The sequence below is a fragment of the Ruditapes philippinarum genome, unplaced genomic scaffold (assembly GCF_026571515.1).
Source record: "Ruditapes philippinarum isolate M1 unplaced genomic scaffold, ASM2657151v2 ctg3685_1_1_1_1, whole genome shotgun sequence".
In the NCBI taxonomy this organism is placed as follows: Eukaryota; Metazoa; Mollusca; class Bivalvia; order Venerida; family Veneridae; genus Ruditapes; species Ruditapes philippinarum.
Genome location: NW_026858731.1, coordinates 120,280 through 146,013, shown reverse-complemented (window position 1 = coordinate 146,013; position 25,734 = coordinate 120,280). Strand labels below are relative to the sequence as shown.

Sequence of the window (25,734 nt, the reverse complement as noted above, 5' to 3'; positions counted from 1 at the left end):
CCCAGGGCTTTTATTTGAACAAACTTTGTAGACACCCATAAGAAGATGTTTCATGCTAAATATCTTAGCTCTAGCTCTATGGGTTCCTTTAAAAGAAGATTTTTTAAGTTTTTACTATATACATATAGGGAAAATCAATGACCCCCTGGGGCGGGGCCAATTTTGACCCCAGGGCTTTTATTTGAACAAACTTGGTAGACACTTATTAGAAGATGTTTCATGCTAAATATCTTAGCTCTAGCTCTATGGGTTCTTTAAAAGAAGATTTTTTAAGTTTTTACTATATGCATATAGGGAAAATCAATGACCCCCTGGGGCGGGGCCAATTTTGACCCCAGGGTTTTTATTTGAACAAACTTGGTAGACACTCACTAGAAGATGTTTCATGCCAAATATCTAAGCTCTAGCTCTTTGGGTTTTTTAAAAGAAGATATTTAAAGTTTTTTCTTTCGGTTGCCATGGCAACCAGAGTTCTGCATGGAATTAAATTCTTTGAACAATTTTTAAAGGTGACCATCAAAGGAACATTTCTGTGAAGTTTGGATGAAATTGGCTTAGTGTTTTATGAGGAGATGTCATTTAAAGTAAAAGTTTACGGACGGACGGACGACGGACGGACGGACGCCGGACGAAACGCGATCACAAAAGCTCACCCTGTCACTTTGTGACAAGTGAGCTAAAAATCCCAGCATGAATTCCTTTATTAAATATTAAATATTTGGGGTTTGAAGCGTAAATATATTTATATATGTTGAATAGAAGCCGACAGACACACCGAGTAAATTGAAAACAAGCCTTTTGACTTGAACAAACTCTGGATGTTACAATAACAAATATTGTGAATATTGTATGATTAAAACAAGTCTAAGTCATTCATTTGACATGTTCTTTAACGTTTCCAGAGTTCACCGTGACAACTATTCTGAAATCTTACCGCTCTAACCATACCCACTTGGGTGAGGTTAGAAAACCATAATTTAATCTTTATATTGTCGGAAGATTTGTTCCTGTGACTACCTAGTATATTCATTTTGACGACATTTACAAAATAATAAATATAAAATTCGAAACGAAGAAATGAAAATTTTGACTGTGCCTCCCTTTAAAGCAAGTGTACCACGTGACTAAGAAATTTGTACTGGGTAACAGTACTTTTTAGCAGTATACAATCTAGTCACGTGGTTTTTTCCCTAAAAAAACTTAAAATGGCCGCCAGCTATTTTGTTTTCTCGACTCAGCCTCTTTTTGCAAAGTTCACAACTTAGGGAATGGGGATTCGTGGGGCATCACTAAAGTGACTTTGACAACCACAAAATTTAGTTGCTTGCACCCTACAGAGTGCTTTTCGCGTCTTATATATCTTTTGGTTGAATAATCAAAAAGTGAACATCCGTTTTCAGCGAGAGTTATTGAACGGGAATAATTTCAAGTATGTGTCAAAATTGAACAAACAGACGATTAAAGCATGTACAAGTAGGATGTCATCGTCAATGCACATGTTCAAAAATATGATGAATATTCTGGAAATGGTCAGATTTTACAGGTCATAATCGTATAAATTGGTTTATGTTTTGATTCTAAATAAAATTATGAAGCAAAGCAAATTGTTTTTTATAACTGGTAGATAACATAATTTGCTTTAAGAATAAAGGGAAATTACCTCTTAAGTACACTTATATCTTGCAAGGTAAGGAGAGTCGAGTCATTGTTTCATTCGTTTCAATTTTGTAACAGTTAGATTAAGTTTAAATTTTGAAATTTTCAAATGATTTCATTATTTGTTCGGGATAATAGAATAAATAACACATTGGTTTGTTGGAAACAGTAATGTAAAATATCATTCTAAAAAGAGTTACACACAAGCCTGCGTGATATTTATATACTACCGGCAGTCTTAACTTTCCCATTTGCATATTTCTGACAAAGATGTTTTCCTTTTTTAATAGTCTTATGATACGGTATTACATTAAAAACATATAGTTTGGAATAGCTTTGAAAAATTCTTACCTGGAATGAATTAAGTGTTCCGAAGTATATAGGTACAAATGCTAGCCATATTATACACGTAGTGTACATTGCAAATCCTATGAACTTCGATTCGTTAAAGTTTTCTGGAATTTTTCTTGTTTTAATGGCGTAATACGTACAGATGATAATGAGTATTATATTGTAAATGAGGGATACTAAGAAGGAGAGGTCTTCTGTCCTGCACTTTAATATCACTTCATCACGTTTTCCATTTGGAAAATACAATCTTGTTCCCGGAGGCTCCAGCACAAGCCAAATAATTGTAAATATAACTTGAAGAGTGACTAAAATAGTTGAAATAATGATCTGTGATTTGGGACTAATAAATGGTGGTCGACGAGCAGACCTCCTTGCACTTTGGAATATCCTCGATATCCGATTAGTTTTCGTAAGTAGTGAGGAATAAATAATTGCAAAGCCGAACCCAACACCAAATCTCTGAACTGCACATGTGATTGGTGTTGGTTTTAGAATAAGAATAACTGTCATTAAGTAACTAAATAAACATCCAGATAGCAGCATATAACTTAGTTCCCGTCCAGATGCCATTACGACCGGTGTGTCGTTATATCTTATAAATGCAGTAATCACAAATAATGTTGCAAATATTCCGAGACCTGATAACACCAAAGGAACAATTGAATACACTGAATCAAACTGCATATACTGTTCTTCTAGCTGGTAGCACCCGAGACGATCTTCATACGGCCATCTGCCTTCCCCACAATCCTTACAGGTGTATTCGTCTTTAAGATATTCAAATGGTTGACATTTGATACACACCCAACAACACATGTCGCCATCTTCACCCACGTGCTTCATTTCATCTCCTAAACAAGGTTGACTACATCTTGAGAAGGGAAGATCTTTTGTTCCTCCAGACCAGACGATTTTATCAACATCGAGCGACAAGTCATTAACCCAGCTTCCAACCTTTCTGTATTCATACTGCCTTGTCGTCCTATTTAATTGATAATTCATAATACTGTATCTCCCAAACACATCGCCAGTCTCAGAGAATTTCACAGTGGCACCATATCCATCTAGATGAATGAAAGAAAATCTCATTTACATGTAATTTACATATTCACGTAGACATATGAACGAAATTCTATCTTATGTTTTATAATGAAAATTATGAGTGTTATTGTTTGTTTCGTTATACGCACCTTGTACATACTACTACATGTACCATGAATGTGTTATATAGTTGCTAACAAATGATAACGGAATTGGTTTCTAAAATTTAGTTTACAAATGCGTAATAGGAGGCATTTAGTTTAACCGTTCAATGCATAAAAGTAAATTTATTTATTAGTTTTTTGAGTGACTCGTTTGTATAGCTTTGTTAGCTTTGTAAAAAAAGGATTGCATATTTGGACGGAAAATGTAAAGCAGTTTTTGTTAAAAAGACAAAACACAATCGAACAATTGTCATATTTTTTCAGTTTTGCATAAGCATCTTTTAAAATTTAAACACAATTTGACATTCCAGCCAGGTTATTTTTAATGTGATATTTACATAAATATGTTTCTTTTATTACCGATATATGTGTCAGCGGGCCTATAAAGATCCTTAATGTTGTAATGTAGAATGTTACATAACTTAAGTAAAGTTTTATATATGTATGTAATTATTCTTTTGAAGCAATTTTCAATCATCCAAGAATATGTACTGCAAATGTTGATACGAATTATAAGTAATCATAAAAATATATGCATTCATTTCTTTTTGTAAAATTTAACTAACACTTTATTGAAAATAAATTTCTAATTACCTCCCTTTATTTACATGCATTTTAAATTAGGTAATATCTTTGCAAATAATGTCTTTTGGAACTTACAATAGTGATAAACCTTCATTTGAGCATCATATTTATGATATAAAACCATAAAAAAATTTGATATACAGGATCTTTAAATGCTATAGTTTTCTCGACGAAGTCAGTGGTCCGACAAAATGTTTAGTGACCGCCTGAGCAAGCACTAATATGTTTTTGTCAGACCGCTAAAAATTTAGCGGCGTATAGTTTAGTAATATTTAAAGTAATATAGTATGAGTAATATTTAAATTTACAAAACGGTGACAGACAACAATTTTTATACTCTAACTAGAAATATCTAAAATAGATATTCATGCAGTACGATTTAATTTTTTTCCTCGTTGATTTTTTCCATTATTTTCTACACCGCATGTACTAGAAAAGTGCGGTATGATATAAAAATAATACTATACTTCAGACCTCTTAGCATTACAGTGACCTCAAAGTTAGCCCCAAAAATTGAACGGACCTCAGTGTTCGTTGAATCCGTTAAACATTTGTGTGTGTCGACTGAGTAATCAGTCAGTATAATACTATAAGCCCTCAGTGTTGTGTACTATTTCTTGAATAACAAGATATCAAAAATCAACGCACCCCTGAAAAAAATGGATAGGACCATCGGAAATGCATCCAGTATGTCAAAATGATAAATAGTTACATAAGTAAATAGTGCCTTTCATTCTCAGATTTAATCTGATATGTTTTATATTTATTAAAAAGCCTTATAACCAGCCGTAATATTTATTGAAATTGTTATTTTAATAACTAGAATGACCTTAAATAATATTCTTTCAATCATGGAAGATAGAAGTAAAAAACAAACTACCTTTAATTTAAAAGTTGCAATTTATAAAGAAAAGTGATATAAAAATTTTATTAGCTTTATTTACTTGGCGTAAATTTTATCCACATTCGTAAGGCGAGAGATCATTTTCCATTAAAACGTGGAACCAGCCAATTCTTTGAAATACTTAATGTTGCGTGGTTACAATTCGTTGCTCTTTTGTAAGAACTGTTAGGGACGATCATTTACATCTGCATCGTAAAACAAGCATATGTCAAACAACACTCATCTAGCTGAGTGACTAATAATTGAAAAAGTAGTTTAAATTAGATCAAGACCTTAAGAAATTTTGATATAAGAGCCACTCCTTTTTCCATCTCTTATATCTAGCATAGAATTCAATTACATACAAAAACATTCTTTTTGACAATAACTATTAAATTAGTGTAACTGAAAGGTAATTACAAGTCTCCAGAAGAAGAGAAACATCTGTTTAAATATTAATGATTCCAATTTTATTTATCTAAAGTTTACGTACAGTTTTTCTAGTTTGAATAATGGCATGAAAGGGAAGATAAATAATGCACTCAGATAACCTGTACAACTGAAATATAGGAAGGAAAGTCCAGATTTAATTCCTTTAGTAATAAGGGCACGGTTAAAAAGTTTATGTATCTACATGAATTTTCAAACCAAATTCTTGTCAATGAATTCATTCTTTGGATATATTTCCTTAATTCTTTACAGAAACATATATTATATTCTTTTTTTATTTAATCTACATTTCAAGTGCAAGTTTTACTGATAAATAAATTGGCTATTTTGAAACCCTTTAAATAGATAAACACTAAATTGTTATATAAATGAAATCATAAAATAATATATATCAAAATAAATAAGTTTCAAAATATAAATATGGATAACATATTAACAATTGTAAACAATTGTACATATGGAAGTAAGATTTACTCCACAAGTAAGCAAAATTTAAAAAGGCAAAATTATGAACGCCACTGTAAAGGAATAATACGCAGAGAGAAATTCAACTATATTAAATGATAAAAGAACACAATGTTAATCGTAAGTCATCGTTTTTAATATTAGATGTAAAGATCATTTTAAGGATATAATGTTGACATAGCTTTAGTTTACAATCAGTCAGTTGGAATATCGTAAATGTATTTACTAATATATAACAGTATGAATCGTTTTACCGTTATAAAATAGCAATGCATTTTTTTCTTTTTATATTTCTATCCAAAAATTCACTCCATGTACATGTTATTACATAAACGATCGTAAGAATATACATTTTAATTTGATTTTTTTTTCAACCTTAACAAATCTTATTTATATATGCTAACGAATCGTTTGTAAAACGATTCAATTTGATGTACGCATTTTAATTTTTCTGTTTGACATATACTTTCATAGCAAATTATATACGTCTCTTTTCAAGAGGAAATATATGTTAAAAATACAAGGAAGGTTTCGATGTTCTTTTAATGTAAGTGTGCATATTTCCTTAACAATCTCATATTAAGAACTCAATTAAAGAGGTCTAGGACTATTTTCCTTCAACACTTGTTATTTAAAGTAGGAACACGCGCATACTTAACAATGATCAAATAATTTTGTAACTATTTGATATATGGAAGTAGATCTCCAAAACCATTTCAGTGGGATTGTTTGAAGGTCTATATATAGTCTTCTAAATACGTAAATTAGTCACAAATTAATGACCATGACCTTCTTTTATAAATAGGTTGATGCAATGAGAATAAAATATAACAAAGTTGCTATTTTCTAAACATGTTGTCCATTACGTTGAACTTATGTAAGCTTAAATCAATATTTTTAATATTTCTATTTTGAAATTATAAAACAAGGAAATGACCAGGTGGTTAAGCATGTTGATGATAACTGAAAATATTAACTTAAAGATAAAACAAAAATCCCCTAACACTTAGTGTTTTCATTAACTTTAGCTTAAATCATATAATTTGTTTGTTTCGTTCGCAAAAAAAAATTTAAGAGTTGAATAAAAACACTTGAATAGGTAAGTGGGACTTAATAAACTGTTTGTGTTTAAATGATAATTTCCATGAACAGCTTTAAAATACGGGTTTTCCCTATATACAAATGATAACACATATGAACTCATCTGCATGTGATTCACTCTTAATCATACCATTTTTAATTGACATGTTGACATATGCTTAAGTCGGGACGATAGCTTCTAATAATCATTACCTTTCAAAAATCAAATCAAACTAAAGCTGCAGCTATGTTGACGTCATGGGTGATCTTAAGAGTTCGAATTATAATTGTTTTAACAAATATTTTCGGCAAAAATGAAATCTCTGTAATCAACAGAAATACTTAATGCTTTGTTAAAGTTTGAAACTCAGTCACTATTCATGTCTTGTATATGCTTGTTTGAATGTGTTTTTGTGTTGTTTTAGGAAACATCAGATAAAATATAACTGTATATTATCACGTTTAAATGCTTCTCCTAACTCTCATTTTTTTGTTCTAATTCGGTTATTGTTTTCAAAGTATAAAAATGAAAAGTGAAACAACATTAAAGTTGTATCCATTATTTTTCATTCATTAAGACATTACTTGTTTTTAATTAAGGAAAAAAAGATGTTCATATGGCAAACGCATTTAAATTCCTGTTAATATAATAATATAACATTGTGATGTTTACCATCCTCATGTTGCTAGAATATTTATAGTCTCGGTTGACTTCTTAAAAATGTTGCAATAAATAACAATAACAACCTTTCCGTGAAAGAATCATGGAATTTGCCAACGAAAACAGTCAGATAAATGATAAATTATTGTGATAAATCAAGACAAACACAAATACACACGCATATATCTAGGAAAAATAGCTCTTACACCACATTCATAATCTAAATGTTAAATTGTGTAAAGGTCAGTTCTAGGGTACATTGACTGCAGCATGCACTTTATTACTTTCGTCTATTAAAAAGCTTGCTAAGTTAAACCAATCCTGCAACATTTTAAAATTAATCGTGTTGGAAGACATTTAAGGTTCCCGTTTTGAATATTTTAGCAAATTGATTTAATACAGGAAAAAAACATTTTTAATTCAATAAAATTATTTTTTTAAAATCCTCAAAGTCTAACACACTTTGATAACGCGATAAATCTTGTAAAATACCAAAGAGACGTGATATAATGTCGATACTTGACCTCATTTTCATGTTTCTGATATCCAATAACTAGAGAACTGGTGAAACTTTGACGCTTTTTACCAGACAATAGGTCCATGAATGCAAAGTGCGTTGTATTTACTACATGACAATAAAGAATATATACATATTTATAGACTGCGGATAAATAACTATACAGTAGTTGTTTTTTTAAAAGGCATATAATGCCTGGGAAACAATTTTTCCCCATCTTGAAGAAGGGCAAAAATGAGCTTTATAACGGTTTAATAATAGTTTAAGAGCTCTTTAAAAAGAGTTTAATGTGAAATTATTTATAATAAAAGAAGCAAACCAAAGTAGTATTTTTACTTCTATACAAAATACTAAATCACTATAACTGTACTAATTGCCGAAAAGCAAAGATGGTTCCGATAAGATGACAATGTGTATTTCTTTAGACACTATAACAGGTAACCAAAAATAAACCGGCTTCTGGGACATAAAAATAAAAGCATGTCTGGAGCATAATGGGCCTTTAAAATTACATTTAATTTCAACGATCGTATTACAAATAATTATATTTACAAATTTATGTTTTGCATTTTAATAACAAATCTATTTATTATGAAATATATTTACACAAGACATTTACACAGTTTAATTTTAATAAGAGTTCCAAATTTCTCTGTGATTTTTTTTTATATAATTTTCGAAACCCATGATGTACGTATAATGTTGTTTACTAGTCAAAAGCCAGGGAAATAATGGAATCTACACATTTCATTAGATCTCAGTAGGAATTTCGGTTCAAGATATTGAAATAAAAATATCTGGTGGTAACAATATTACATGTTTATTGCATTCACCTGTAACAAAATGAAATAATTGTTCATATGTAATGCATTTACCTATACGAATTTATTCAGCCTATACGACCACGTTATATGAATCAGTGGTTAAATTTAAAAAAGTAATTTTATAGTTTAGGCAGTGCCTGTATTTTGTATATTAAACGGTAGTCAATATATTTATTTGACTTATAAAATGAACGATTGCTTCGGATATAATATGCCCTTCCTCACTTATACGTGTTTAAATATAAATATATAAAATTTTATTTTTAATGTTTGATTGGAAGAAATAAATAATATATTACCAGTGAAAATGAGCAAATGAATGCACGAGGGGCTATGCATAATATTCCTTTGAAATGACACGATCAATTTAACTTAAGTTATTAGTAATTGCTTGTGTACTCTTACAAAAAGGTGTTTATATCGTTTTCTAATTTCAAATGTAATGGTAATATCAAGATACAATTCCCAAAAATTTACTTACCATCAAACGTCGTGTTGAGAATATATTTCTTTAACAGTTCTCCATTTATCTTTTTAAGCGCATGGCAATCCTTTGCCCTAGGATAGGCTTTGCATTTATCTATTCTCATCTGGTCAATGGAATGAGCAATAGCGTAGACAGCATCGTAAACAAACTGAACTTTAGATTCCTGCCTATATTTCGATTTGGACAACACCTCCATCCCTGTACAGTATTTTTCTGTCCCTGTTAGATTTTTAGGATTAACTTCATCGGCATACCGACAGTTATGTATAGTTTCCCAGTATTCTCTGAACCATGGATTTCTTTTATTATGATTAGGTTTTAATTTTGTAAAATAATCGTCAAATTCAGGAATATGAGTAGCCTGTAGAATTATTGTAAGAGCACCTTCTGCAGCAAGTTCGTTGTGTTTGACTGGGGATTGCTGTGTACCCCAACCGTCGGCGGCGATCCATGTAAACTTTCCAGAGATGTTTTTATGCGACGCTGCCTCCAAAACACCCTTTGCATCCTCTTCTCGCAGAAAAAGAATCACAACCTTCGCATTTGTCTTCTTTAACAGTTTTTCAATGATTTGATTGTATTCTTCATGAGTAGGATTGCTAGATATTTTAAGAGTTTCTGCAAGACAAATATTCCTAGACCGTGCCTCTTTTTGGAAGAATTCAATACCAGACACGCCGTACTCGCCTTCTGAAGCAACAGTAGAAACATATGTCCAGTTAAAGAATTGAACAATATCAACTATTGCAAGTGCCTGGTAATTATCGGCTGGAACCGTCCTTGCAAAATATTCGTATCTAGACTTATCGCTAAGCTGTGCACTCGTCGAAGCATAACTTATCTGAGGAATTTTGAATAGTCGTAACAAATTAGCTACTTGAATAGAAACTGAACTATATGCACCCCCTATCACACCAGCAACAGTTTTTGGCTCAAATTTAGCCTCAGCCTCCGACCCGTCTTCACAGACAAATTCAGACGCATCTAATGAAGAAAAAGAAGCTCTAATGTATTCTAAAGACTGCTCTAACGCATAAGTCCCTCGTGCACAAGTGTCGAAAATAGTCGTTCCAAGTGTTATTCCAGGCAGAATACTGTCGTCTTTATTTATGCGGTCTAATGTGAACAACATTGCTTCCACACGTTGTATTCCTCGGTCAGCATTAATCATCCCACATGGTCTATCTAATTTTCCCTTCTCACTTTTCTGGTGGACGGGGAAGAGCCCACCTAACATAACATCTCCCTCGATTGACGCCGAAATGGGAGCCGGCGAGTTTGTTAAATTTTCTATTGAGTATACTTTCACAGGAGACAGTACAACGGCGATAAAGATTTGTAATAAACAGTCTGAAAGGTTCCATTTTGTAAATTTAACCATAATTGTTGATGTTTACCGGCCGCTATTATTCACCTAGATTAGCCCGAAGCATTTTGTCTGACGCCGTAGAAATGCTTTTATATCCATTAAAACATATATTTTACAGGGCCTAGAAGCACGTGTTCGAGAATATAAAAAATCAGTCAGGATAAGAGCTCAGAATGAATAATACTGAATAATCCTTATTAATATATCCTTTAACAAAAAGGAAATGCTTCCTTTTTTACTTCTTAACTTACTTTTTATGCACATAAAACTACTTTAAATGAAAATTATCCACTTTTGCTACTTAACTACATTGTTGTCCTCTTCAGCTTAAATGTGTTAAGGGAAATATCGACAATTCGTGATATAAGTTCAAGTTACACACACGCAATTTGAAACTAATTAGCAGAATACAATTGAATGTATCTCCGTTATTTGCGCATTATCCTGTCGTTTCCATTAAAAGGCTCCTTTGAATTTTATAACCATTGATATAAATTTTACAGCACTATATTCATTTGAAAATATCATTGCGTTGCAATAAGATAATGTCATATCCGATTTCAAGAATTTTTTAGTAATAAAATAGCTTTTATTTGATTTATTTTTGTAGTTTATTCAACTTAAACACAAACGCATATAAATAACCAAGTACGTCCTCATTTAACAACTTGTATTTAACATAATCTCAAAAATTCACATTCACATGAAATTAATACTTTCAGAACTGATCATGAGATAAACTATTCACTTCCTGTTGCCAATTAAATCTCTTAGCCTCTACGCCTAGTGTGCCATTAAGATTTATATCCTTCGGTTAACAAGAATACAAATATATTTTTTAATGTAATCCGTTCCATTTCAAAAGATTATCCGTTGCACTTGGAATCTTTATAAACAATACTGCACTCTATCCTGTGTGTTCATTTTTTGCCGATCTCTCTGTCTAATTCTCCAATATCTCTTAGCATTCACGTAGCATGTCCTTCTCCGTTCTGTTAGACTATCTAAAATGAGAAGAAAAGGTATTTTAGAATCAAGACTCTGTAGACACTGTTTTGTAAAAGTATTTTTATTAAACGTGTAGTTATAATTAAGATTTTTTTTCTTCAAAACTTCAATGAAGTGTACTTTTGATAAGAGGAAAAATAGGTAGAAGTTATGATTTAAATCATAAAGCGATGGAATTGCCATAATAATGATTATTAATAATTATTTATACGAAAACATGCTTACAATACATATTAGTATAATGTTTATTTCATCTTTGAAATGTTTAATGCCACATCACAAAATTTTGAATTTTCTTTCTGAATAACTTGATTGTTTCAAATCTTAAAAGCTAGTCTTTTCAGAGGATTCTGTTAAAAAATGTTACATCTGGAACTAAATCTAACCATACGTTTAAACAAAGCATTAAATCGAACATATTATTATAGCTACATCCAAGATTATTGAACGTTCCAATTTTCCTTCATAATATTCTTATTCAAAACCATTTTAGAAACCTGTTTCTTTACAAAGTAATAATTTACATATATGTATTTACATTTCATATTAAGTTTAACTTACATAAAGATAACGACAATTGATATTAAACAAAAGTGAGTTGTTATTATGTTAAATATCAGTGTTTATCTTTATACCCTATATATCGTATATACTATTTGATATGATTTGCTCTAATTATTTGTACATATAAAATTCTGATTTAAGTACATACATGTATAGGATGTATAAAAAATAAAAAAAAACGTGTACGAGTATAAACGAAATTATTATGCACAATGAACAGTATACTATATACTTGGTAATAGTCAAACATAATATATTCACAACCTTCGCGATACTATTTTATAAACATATTATCATTTTGACGTCTTGTTTTGAAAAAAAAAACAAAAAAACAAAAAACAAATACGCGCACTCACGTGCATGCAACATATAAATTGATTCAGAAAAATGTTATATTTTACATTTTTGGACCCATGCATGGCGTCTTAGGTATAACTTTCATCTACTTCTAAATAATATTTGTTTAACTTTGATCAACTTTCACTTTTCAACTTTCATGTTGAACCTGCAAGTTCGTTTATCAAATAAATATCCCAATGCTTCATTTCTAGACTTAATCACAAAACAGTCTTACTGTTTTGGTATAAATAACTGTTAACTCTATAGCTTAACTAGCTGAATGCGTATTTTAATGACGTAACGCACGAGGAGTACACAAACATTTCTCTTAATTTACAGCTAATATGTGTAACTTATTTATACACTTTTAAGATGATTAGATTAATTTTCTTTAATCGCTTTACCTACTTTATGTCATGACCCAGACATTGACCTTTCAATTTAATTTGTTTTGATACGGTATAATATCAGTAATCCAAAGATAACAGTCGTAATAAAAGTTACAATGAGTAAAGTAAATTTTACGCCCGGTCGACAAATAACTATAAACATCAAGCCTGTGTTTATTATTATTATAATTCCGATGTTTTATACGAATATTGAGTAGAGACTGTTCAGAAATTATTCACTTCCATATTATTACTATTATTATTCAATATTTCATTTTTCTATCAGATAAAGCGTAGAGCTCACTCATTTTAGCGAGAAACATATACATAACATGTAAACAAAGAAAAAATTCATTTTCTATTTTTCTGTTGTAAAGCGACTGGTTGTTGAGAAATTCAAGCATATTCATTTTGCAAAACAATTTTTTCTCAATAAATATTCGATGTTTTGGTTACTTACTACAAAATAAGCGGGCTCTACACTTTATTCTATGTAAAATGAAGAAATCTCAAAAAAAGAAGAAAAAAAGATGATCGTTAATTGGATTGGTTTTCTGCCCCGCGCAGATCACAAAAAGTTACGTGGTATAGACACCATGTTATTACAGTACAAAATCTACAGAGCGCCCCTCAAAACTTATATTTGATTAAAACAAAAGAATAAGATTATTACTGATTATATATTACATGTCATAGATATTCATGTTTTCTCCATATAATATTTTCTATTATCTATTATCTATTATCATGTTAATGAAGACTAAATGACTGAAAGAAAAAAAATCTCGTTACTTTCTAACATAAATAATAGAAACGGAACTGACCAAATTAGAGAAAGCAAACTAATCAACGAGGAGCAATTAACACACACAAATTAAAAACTAGAAATTGCACAGTTTTTTATTTCAATGTTTTTGTGTTGTTTTGTTTTTGGGTTAAAACTTAGTTGGATATGAATTTCTTTTTCTTTGATATTCAAAATAACTGTAATGAATATAAAGAAATAAAAAAGTAACATGATAAATTCTCTCATAAACAGAAACCCATTCGATTATTGTTTATAGCGTATCGGCAATTAAGTCAGCCTTGTTCTAATGTCTGAAAATAAGCTAAGATAATAAATTATTCATCTTAATAGAGTTTTTTGAAATGAACAGATCCGTCTAAAGATGTCTTGAGAACGTAACTTAAAGTAGGCAGTCTAAGTCATCAATCTAAATAATTCGTCTGAATTATCCACCTATACCACCTCAGACATGTCTTTTGACGTGAACATCCCTTGTTGTTTTCGACAGATAGAATAATCTATTAACTACCAAAGCATGAACAATTTACTTCTAACAGTTCAATAAACTGTGTTTACAAGTTTGGTTGAATTTCGTGAGTGTTGGTGTAACTTAAATTTTGTGGGTTGGCGATCTACATTGGGTACGATTTTTATGAACATTTACAAGTTGAATATTTTGTTCTTTATCTGATATATTTCGTATATAAATACATGAAATGTATCTTACACCAACAACATCCAAATATACAATTCTTTCGTGTTTTGTTGTCATTCATAATACAAACTACTATCAACATATCTGTTTATTGTATAATAAGATAATAAAAAACAACAAATCTATGTATCATAAATCAACAATTGTTTCAATTTATCTTTTGAAATCATTAACCATTAACCAACGTAGTTATGATAAGCACTTCAACTATTTTTATAAGATTCTTTGATATTTAAGAGGGATAAAATGCCATTTTAATGCCTCATTACTCTATGCAAATTCCAGCAGTGATCGTTTGCTTGATTAGATGCCTGTATGCAACATGTTGTGTATATAGTGAGTTTCAAAGCATGATAGGAAAATGAAATAGGCATTTAAAGAGATTTTATATCACAGAAACTAATTCAATCTTAAATATTTATGTTCTGCTAGGACTTACATTATCAAAATATTCTACTAGAGTAAAATGACAAACGATAAACAGTTTATGTGCGTATAGTTTACACTACTTTGCAGACAAATTTACTGCAGATATACAGATCTAGAGGATATTGAATGAGTGTAGGTTCAATACGGATTTATTGAACGAGTTGAATACATTAAGTAGTGAACCTAAACGAATATTCTATTTATGACTTCCTAAAAGAACAATTTTTCAGTTAAAACAATCATTTTTTCATTGACAATCCTATAGTGTAACGCTAACATATGTCTGTATAACGCAAGTGACGTCACGTCAAAACATATGCAGGGCCGTGTCATACAATTGTTACTAAGTCGTAAAAGCAGCGCGTGTATGCGATGAAAATTTTTATTTTCTATTGGTACTTTTCTATGAAAAAGAAAAGAAACAAATTCCAAGACAAAGTTCGGAATGAACGTTATACTTTTGCAAGGGACTTTACAATATAATATTAAAATAATAATTTATAACGAGGTTTCATATAATAGTAAAAAAGTACGTTAATCAAAACATTATGATTTTTTAAGTCCAACTAGGGATGAACGATCAAAACCGTTGAATACCAGGACATTCATGAATGATTTATTTAATGTGTGATATATTTGGCATACGTTATCATTGTCAACATTTTATTTTGTTTAAACCGGGGGAAAAAACGAAACATTTCTATAGAGGAAATTATAATACAGCCTCTACTCAGCATTAATTCCGCCTATGTTGACACGTTCAATTCAATTCCTATAGAAAGGAATCTACTACTTCACAAGTAATGCAATACTATATTGAAACGCAGTCGGGGTCTGCTTCCCAAACACGCAACAATATCCAGGACGTGAGTTCTTCTCGAACGCACGTGGAGTATTAAAAATTGAACCTACAAGGGAAAAACAGAACACAAAAACCTGAAATAAAAGTACACAAATAATTTATTTAGATTTCATATCAAATACAGTTAAATTCGTAAGTATCTGGAAAATCCTCGTCAATGGGCCACGTCTGGAGGGGTTAGTGATAATCCTCGTCTTCAAGGCTGTGAACTTAACCAAAGAATAGCTATATCAATGTAGAGTAGCTAAGTATGACATCCAAGTTATATGTGGATCTATATGGTTTATAATAAACGGTCTATATTTATATTGGTTCATATAAATACATCTACATTAAAAAGGTGGTTATACTAGTAGTTCCATGGTAGCTGGAACTTCAGGATGGAATCTATGATAAAATACCATGGAAGCTGGTATTTATAGGTAATTCTCTATTATGTCACATCAAACAATACAATTGGAGTAAAATAAACTGTCAGGGAAAATATACTAAATTATCTGAGGTTAATAATTTAGGCACAATAAAACTGTCATAAATAATTATATTACCTTGGAATAAGGAGTTGCTGGCATTTTCCAAGGTAGAAATCGGCTTTGGTTACTATCCAAATTTCTATCCAGGCACTGACAGCCGGATTGCATGCGCCAGAGTATTTATAGTATCAGGGGTCAGGCATCTACGTCATATAGCCGATGACGTCAGTGCCAGAATTTAGCCCAAGCCGGCTGTGTTTCGGACAAGCGTGAACGATAAAGTCCGTTACATTCGGAACGGCTGAACTTGAACATGCGCGAACGGTAAAGTCCGTTAGATTCGGAATGGCTGCAGCCGGGAAACTAATTGATAATTAAACGTGTTTATTACGTATTTTATGGATATATAAAATGAAATTGGACTATAATAGCGCACTGGATATATTTACATATGTAAAAGGTATTGATTCACGAAGGGAATCTTGGTTGTCATTTATTCGGAGACCGGGAAAGATCTCCGATGTTTGTAGTGTTGTAGTAGTCGGATAAAACATCTTATCCGAAAATATCAATGAGCTAGGTACTTGGTCGTTACATTGCACCCCAACCAGATGGATTCAGTCCCTGAATAGGCTTGAGGTAAGTATCAAAATTAATATGTGAGATGGCTCATTGTTATAATGTTATCTGTAATTAACATAATCAGTCTCTAATTTAACGCACGTGTCTATTCAGGGGAGGTAATTCCGACATTTTCCTATATTAAGAATCACGAGTAATTCCCCTTGGAATCTTTAATTTATAACACAAGGAAGTTAACAAGTCTTTATTATCAATTAGAAAAAATCTAATATAACTTTAAATAAACAACATTCTAAACTTTTATGAACTTATATAAAATAACTCGTTATTAAATTTACTTACAAGATTAATTGTCAATTCAATAAATAGATTAATAGATTAGATGTAATTTACATTACAATACATTCTTTAGAATGTTTACAAATCTCACATACTCTTATATCAGTCATTCGGATTCATACAGCTATGGGATATTTTCATTTATTCAAGTATCATCACATTCATACTTTGCCTAGCTAGGACTACATTCATACTTAATAATGTACATTTTGTATTTTCTTTTGTAGGACATAGAGGTAATTATGGTGTTAAATATTTGCTGGTTACTCGGAGGTTTTCATAGAGTCCAACAATCTCTAGTCAAGGTAATTTCTCAATTATTTCTTATTTATATCTCGGCCGCAACTATCAATGGCAGTGTAAATGCTGCACATTCTAAGTCATAATGATTCAATTCAGATAAACTGGTATTGTTTATCTGGCACACTATGTGTATACACAGTTATATAATAGGATGATCATCATTTACGGGTATCCCCCCTAAAAGTATACCCACTATACGTGAGAACTTTGCTCACTCTATAGGATATTATAATCCTTTAATAATTATAAATAATAAAGTACCCTAGGACCGTCTTCTTCTACCATATTTTGTCTTTCTTTTTAAACACATTTTTCCATTTCTAGATGGTTACTTTTACTATTTTGTTTTCTTTCACTAGGGATTTGTCTTATACCTCCAAGTAAAGTCAAGGCAATTGAATCACTTGCCATGGGATAAAGTCAAGGCATTTTAGCCATGGGATTATGTCACACCCTGATGTGCACAGGGACGGGAAGTAAGTACACCTAACTGTATAACTCAGTAGGGAAGGGAAAGGGGGTCATCTTGTTGTTTCTCAATGTAAAGGGTTGATACGCAACAAGTAGCGGTATTTTTGGCATGCCATGTTTCTATTTATTATCACTTTTTGTGATAAAACAGTTTATTACGTGGTTCGATATAATTCTAATGACAATTTCACATGTCATTTGTTAGATACAAGACTAATTGTCTTTGGTTCTTTTTCATTAAGTGGTTTCTTGGTAAACTACACATCAGTTTTTATTCAGTTATCTATAGTGGTTCTATTTATTACGGATAACATAGGAGTTAAAACCGGCCTGGTTCTCTGGTTCTTTTTAATAAGATATCATTATGGTAACCTGTAGGACTACAATAAATAAGCAATAGCATATGTGATTCTTATAACAGTTCTAGTTTAATAATTCATTCATTTTTTTTTTTTTTTTTTTTTTTTTTTTTTTTTTATTACAGTATACAGTATACCGGTATATATTTCTCTTTCTATATATATAGTCATTTTAACAATTAAGTAATAAGTATAAAATTTCTATAATTCATTTTCACTACTTCTGTTATAACAACAGAGTATACATGTATGTATTTACTTTATCTCAAGTCACAACTCACTTAAGTTAAGTTACAATTTACTTCTTTAATGAGGTAAGTTTTTCATCAATTGCTTTTACTAATTTTGGTAAAATGTAAAATTCTGCCTCTTCCTTTAATTCATGAAGAACTTGTTTATCATTGGGTAAGCATCCAATTGGCATCCTACAATCATATCGTAAGTAATTTAATATAAACTTGAAGTGTGAAGGGTCCCTGTCAATGATCACCTTGGAATCTTGGTAAATGGAGTACAATCCGCATGGTATAGATATAAGGGAAGTTGGTTCCTTCATCAAAGTGGATTTGGTTGTATCGAAACATTTACCACCTACACATAATGTGATTTTGTCGTTCTGCCAATGTTGTAACATAGTTATTTTTGGTCTCATCTGGTCAATTGCATCAGAAATATGTACGGGAAGTTGTTCTTTTTCAGGTGATTTTGGTTGAGGAAGTTGTTCAGTTGATTTCGGAGTGTTAAGAAGACTTTCAATGAATTCATCATGAGTTTCTACAGAGAAAGGTGAAATTCTTCCCTCCATATCATCGTTGGTTATGTCAAGCGTCTCCCAGAAAGTTAAAGGTAATGTGTTATCAGTCTCAGAGTTGTTTTCTTTATTAATGTTTTCTGTTTGTTTAGTTTCCACAATGGGTTTAGGAGCTGGAATAGTATAAGTTGTGTTTTCTTCTATGGTTTCAGATGTTACTGTTGCAGGTTTTGAAGCCGGTGTATGAGAGATGAATTTCTTTGGATTTAGCACTTTATATGTAGATACAGAATGTTTGCTTAATTTTGTTTGATTACTTTCTAGGTTGTTGTTGTTTTGTTCCTCCATGGCCTCTCGAATCTGTTTACACATGTTCTGCTGTTTTACCACAGCATCGTGGCCAAATACACCTGACTCCCTGTGTAGAAGGTAGAATGAGGGATCCGGAACTCCACATGTGTGTTGCCCCTTTTCTGGCTTCCTGGGCATCGTTTTGCCACAACTACTACATTTGAAGGAGAAACCAAAATGGTAGCTCACCAGATGTCTCCTGCAGTCTGAACTGTATCTGAATAACCGTGGTGGATCGGTGCACAATTTGCAGGCCCATTTGGATGTAGACTGAAACAACAAGGTATACATTTTTACTGATATGTCAACATTGCTATTTGTATCAAATTTTTGTATTATATGTCTAAATCTGTTGGTACTTGGCAGCTGTAAGAAAATTATTAACTTTCTAAATTTATTCTTGTTTCAGGATTTCCTAGAAGACTTGTTTTGCCTGTGATAAGGAAGTGGTGATTAATAGGTATTGTAGGTAACAGCAGGTTCAGTATATTTGTTCTGGAATAAATCGGTTGAACAATATAAGAAGTAAATACCGGAAATTATAAAAAGTATATATTTGAACAATTATAAGTTTTGTGTGAACCAGGTTGGCTTGTCATCTCCATTATATGGTTTAAGTCGGTCATGGTGGACTACCTTTGCAGGTGTCCGAGGTTGTCTTTGTATTTTGAATAGGCAGTCATTTATTTTCTTCACAATAACCATAGGTCCAGTCCATGGCCTCTGTAATTTTGGACTTTTACCTTTTGTACGTCTGGGATCATGGTACCAGACTATATCACCTTCTTCATATGGGTGATAATATGTAATTCTGTCATATGTTTTCTTCATTTGAAAACTTGAGATATCAAGCCTTGACCGTGCATAATTGTGTATTTCAGATAACTTGTTTTCTAATTCATAAACATAGTCTATAGTTTGTTCTCTTTTATTCTCTACAGGTCTGCCCATTACAAGGTCTATGGGGAGATTAACTTGTCGGCCAAACATCATGGCACAAGGGGAAACACCTGTACTTTCATGAACACTTGATCTATATGCTAACATTAGTAAAGGTAAGTGTGAACACCAGTCAATTTGATTCTCACTAACATAAGCGGCTAGCATATTTTCTATGGTGCGATTTGCGCGTTCTATCATGCCATCTGATATAGGTCGAGCGGCAGTTGTTCGTGTCATGTGTATACCTAAGATTTTACATGTTTCTTGAAAAATCTTGGATTCAAATGTGGTCCCTTGATCACTATGTAACTCTAAGGGTACGCCCAATATTGAAATAAATTTGTTTACTAACTTTGAAGCTATGTATTCTGATTTAATATTTTTGAGGGGTATGGCATCTATCCATTTGGTAAAATAGTCTCCTACTACAAGGATATATTTGAAACCACGTTTAGATTTTGGGTAAGGTCCTTGAATATCAATTGCTATTCTTTCCATAGGCATTCCTACATTATATTTCTTCATTGGGGCTTTTGCATGTCTAGGCGGATTTTTACGTCTAGCACACTGGTCACAAATCTTACACCAGTATTCTATGTCTTGTCTTAATTTAAACCAGTAAAATCTTTGGAGTATTTTCTGGGTAGTTTTTCTAACACCTAAATGACCAGCAGTCACACTGCTGTGTAACTGATGAAATATGAGCTTTTTAAGTTTGTCAGGGGCTATTCTAACAGTATCGTTAGCTTTTAATAGCTTCTGGTTTTCTGTGATGCACAGTTCACTGTCAACAAGTTTAAGTCTGTCAAATATTTGCCAATAATACTTTATCTCCTGGTCATAATGAGATATTTCTTGCCAAGTGGGTTTTTGCTGGATTTTTATCCATTGTTTTACCACTGATAATTTAGGGTCACTGTCTTGCAATGCTGAAATGTTTTGTAGGCTATTTATAGTAATTTCATCAGTACTGCAACCTGGTAACGGGTTTGGTTCACTGGCAGTACATTCCAGTTTTAAACCAGTGGTTGTGTTTACATTGATTTTATAGTTTGTATCTAAACTAGTGGTCATAACATTTTCACAACTATCTAAGTAAATTTCTTCAGCACGTGTACAATATTTACATGGGTCGTCAGTACATGGTCTACGGCTTAGAGCATCACTATTTAGTGAAACTCTGCCTGGTCTGTAATGAATCGTAAAGTCATATTGCCCTAAGATTTCTAACCATCTGGCAAGTTGACCTTCACAGTTTTTGTTGAAATTCATAAGCCATTTAAGGCTTCCATGGTCTGTTATAACATCAAAATGTGTACCAAAAACAAAATGGTGGAAATGTTTAATAGAACAAACAACACTAAGTAATTCTCTTCTAGTGACACAATAATTTCTCTCTGTTTTGGTAAGACACCTATAAAAATAAGCTATAACTTTTAATTTTCCATCTTGTATTTGGTTCAAAACCGAGCCTATTGAAAATTTACTCGCGTCACACTCTATATTATATGGTTGTCCCTGTATTGGATAAGCTAAAACTGGAGCACTACTCAGGAGTTCTTTCATTTTCTGAAAAGAATTTTGGTATTCATTATTCCAATAAAATTGTCTACTTTTCTCTGTAAGTCTATGAAGTGGTTTAGCTTCTTCAGCAAAACCATGGATCATTTTTCTATAAAATGAAGCTAAACCTACAATAGAACGAACTTGTTTTGTGTTACATGGCACAGGCCACTCAGTCACTGCTTTTACTTTCTCAGGGCATGGTTCAATACCTTCTTCAGTCAATCGGTGACCTAAAAATGATACAGATTTCTGGAAGAAATTGCATTTACGGGGACTAAGCTTTAGGTTAGCACTTCTTATTCGCTGGAACATCTCGTCTAGGTGTTTTAAATGATCATCAAAGGTCTTGCTGTAACAAAGTAAATCATCAAGATAAATAAGACATATATTGTATGCTAGGCCAGCTAATACTTTTTCCATGAGTCTCTCAAATACAGCTGGGCAAGTACTTAAACCAAAAGGCATTCTTTTATACATATATGTATTTGAACCAAACGAAAAGGCGGTTTTTGGTTTGTCTTTTTCTGCTATACCAATTTGATGAAAAGCTTGTTTCATATCTAAGGAACTGAAATACTTATTATTTGCTAAAGCTTCTAAACATGTATCTATTCTGGGTAGAGGGTGGCTGTCATATTGTATTTTAGCATTAATTTTCCTGTAATCAACTACAACTCTGGTGCTTCCATCTGGTTTTGGAACAAGTATTAAGGGAGATAACCAAGGAGAAGTGCAAGGCTCTATTATATCTTGTTCTAATAATTTATTGATTTCTTGTTCTGCTATTTTACGTTTTTCTATTGGTAAACGATATGGTGGGGTACGGACTGGTTGACTGTCTCCAGTGTCAATGGTATATTGTGTCAAGGTGGTGAACCCAATATCTGTAGGTGTTTTACAAAACACATCTTGATTCTTTATCATTAGGTTTTTAAACTTGTGTTTTTGCATTTCTGTCATTTCAGTAGAGCAACGCTCAAAAACATCACTCAAATGAGGAGGGATAACATCACTTTGGTCACTTGTCTCTACAGAGTTTGACTGTTCAGTGTTTGAAGTTGGGAATAAGTCAGTAGGTATCATGTTGCCAATAACAGTATGTTTGTTTATTGAAAGTTTTTCATTATTAACATTTGCAAGTCTCACTGGTACACAACCGTCTATTGGATTTACAAGTACTTTTCCTACAAGTATTCCACTACGGTCTATAAAGTCTAATTTACCTTCTATAAATGAGGTTTGGTATCTGTCAAAGGATCAATTGGTTTAGCACTAACAATGATTTCAGTCTGTGGTGGAATTTCTATATACTTTGTTGTAGCTATTCTAGCACACATTGGTTTTGAAGAACCCTCATGTATAAAACAGTCTATCTTTTGTCCTTTTATTATAAGTTTCATTTGACTCAGTAAAATGTCACATCCATTTTTAAATAGGAAATCTCTTCCAAGAATTGCTTCATTCTTAATATCAGCTATAAGGATATCATGTTTAAAGATATTACCACCAATATCTATTGTAATTTCTGTTTTACCATGAAGTGGTGAGGTTTCACCAGTAACTGTGACCATTTGTGTATTTACAGGTTGAAGTATGGGTCTTGACTCAATTGGCAACAACTCATATTCAGATTTCTTTAATATACTGATATTGGAACCAGTATCTAAAAGTGTAGTAAGTTTTCTGTTTTGAAATCTACAATTTATGAAACAACCTTGGTCAATATTGTAGTTAATATTTTGTTTGACGGCCCGGTTGAAAGAATCGACCTGTGGGCCTCCAGGTCGACCTGCTGGCGTTTCCCGAGAAACTTTGTTCATGCTCTCTTTGAGAGTGGTTATTGTTATCAAATTGTCTAAACTTTGTGTGATTTTGCCTGGACTGAAAATTATTTGGTTTATAAGGCTGTCTATTTCTTGAATAAGTATTTCTGTCTTGTTTAATGTCTGCTACATCTTTGGATAAATTATCTAGGGATTTGCAGATATTTTCAAGTTTCTTGTCACTATTATTTTGAATTGGTACATTCTCGGTGACAGTGGCTACTAATTTGTGTCTTTGTCTGTCAGCGAGGCGAAATGCTTCAAGTCTAATTGCTGCTTGCTCGGCATCTAATAATGATTTTGGAGCTATTTCTTTAAGTCTAAGTCTTATATCTGAATCAGTTATGGCATCTATACACCACTTTCGGTCAAGGGCGTATCTTCAAACTAATCTTCTATGATGCGAGCGCAGCGTAAATAGGCAATATTCTATTGTAAGTCTCTCATAAAATAAGTCTCTGGATATAATTGGAAAGGGAATTTATGTAAGGTCCTCACCTTCTATTTCTAACTCTAAGTTTAATTAATAGCTCATATAAAAATGTCTGTTTATTTTGCTCTTATTTAGTGGGTCCAAACAGCATGAATGTTAACAGCTACTTAATAAGAAATGTTTAATTCATCGAGAAGCGATGATATACCAAGATGTCCATGTATCAAATTTTCTTGTATAACATGAACGGGCATTCTCCCTTTAAAACTACTGCAAGGGCATACCCCTTGGATCGTGTATCCCAGTTATGCAAGTCACTAGCATATTTGAAATGCAGATTAATGTAACTCTATTAATGGTCATCATTGTGCCATCAAGTAGGTGGTTACTTTTACAATATTATCTATTTGTACTACTGTGTAAAGGTACATTATTGTCACCATGGTCTATACGTCTGTCTGTAGGTTCTACTGAATTTGTGTTTCTGTTTTCAAAATTGGTTTGTCTTGTTTCTATTCTATTTAATCTCTGTTCTTCAGTTTCACCCATAGAAACAATAGCTTCTTTCATTTGTTCTACTATTCTTAACATTCTAGTTTCTGTATAAGAAATATCAACAGGAGAACTAGGTCTTGACTGGTCTGTACATTGTGATACAGTGTCAAAATTATCTAACTCATGAGGTTGGTGAACCTGGGCGTCCACCTCTATCTGGTTTTCTGCCATTGGTAATATTAAAGATAATGGTATCTACACTATTATGTAATACAGTGATAAAAAAAAATCAACAATAATTAAACAAGGGAAATGTACAATGTTCTCTTCCTTTCTGCTTTCAGGTTGATCAGTCCGGAATGCAGGCAGCAAAAGTCACTGGAAATAAGGCTATAATAGAATCCAATCAACAAGGGTACTTATTTGATTGAATGGTCAGCTCCTGGACAGATAATAAAATCAGCAGAAACTCAAGATATTGTATAATAACACAATGGAATAAATTGTATTATTGTAATCAATAAAATATGATTTTGGTCTCTGGTCTGGTTTCTCTGCAGGTTCTGGAATTGCAGACTATCTGTTGGAATAAATAATTTTTAATATCAATCCCACTTCTGACACCAGTTGAAACGCAGTCGGGGTCTGCTTCCCAAACACGCAACAATATCCAGGACGTGAGTTCTTCTCGAACGCACGTGGAGTATTAAAAATTGAACCTACAAGGGAAAAACAGAACACAAAAACCTGAAATAAAAGTACACAAATAATTTATTTAGATTTCATATCAAATACAGTTAAATTCGTAAGTATCTGGAAAATCCTCGTCAATGGGCCACGTCTGGAGGGGTTAGTGATAATCCTCGTCTTCAAGGCTGTGAACTAAACCAAAGAATAGCTATATCAATGAAAAGTAGCTAAGTATGACATCCAAGTTATATGTGGATCTATATGGTTTATAATAAACGGTCTATATTTATATTGGTTCATATAAATACATCTACATTAAAAAGGTGGTTATACTAGTAGTTCCATGGTAGCTGGAACTTCAGGATGGAATCTATAATAAAATACCATGGAAGCTGGTATTTATCTCTATTATGTCACATCAAACAATACTATTGGAGTAAAATAAACTGTCAGGGAAAATATACTAAATTATCTGAGGTTAATAATTTAGGCACAATAAAACTGTCATAAATGATTATATTACCTTGGAA

At 32.1% G+C, this 25,734-nt stretch overlaps 1 protein-coding gene across 2 annotated transcripts in view; it reads right to left on the bottom strand.

The window, feature by feature from the left end:
* LOC132754086 (metabotropic glutamate receptor 3-like) overlaps positions 1 to 25,734 on the bottom strand; it is a 96,746-nt gene that overhangs the window by 9,269 nt on the left and 61,743 nt on the right. For both annotated transcript variants that reach the window (XM_060744681.1, XM_060744682.1), the window contains exons 2-3: positions 9,159 to 11,537; positions 2,008 to 3,071 (exon numbers count right to left, since the gene is read on the bottom strand). In XM_060744681.1, the coding sequence (XP_060600664.1) occupies positions 2,008 to 3,071; positions 9,159 to 10,545 (2,451 nt within the window). In that variant the 5' untranslated portion in view covers positions 10,546 to 11,537. The remainder of the gene's footprint in view (positions 1 to 2,007; positions 3,072 to 9,158; positions 11,538 to 25,734) is intronic.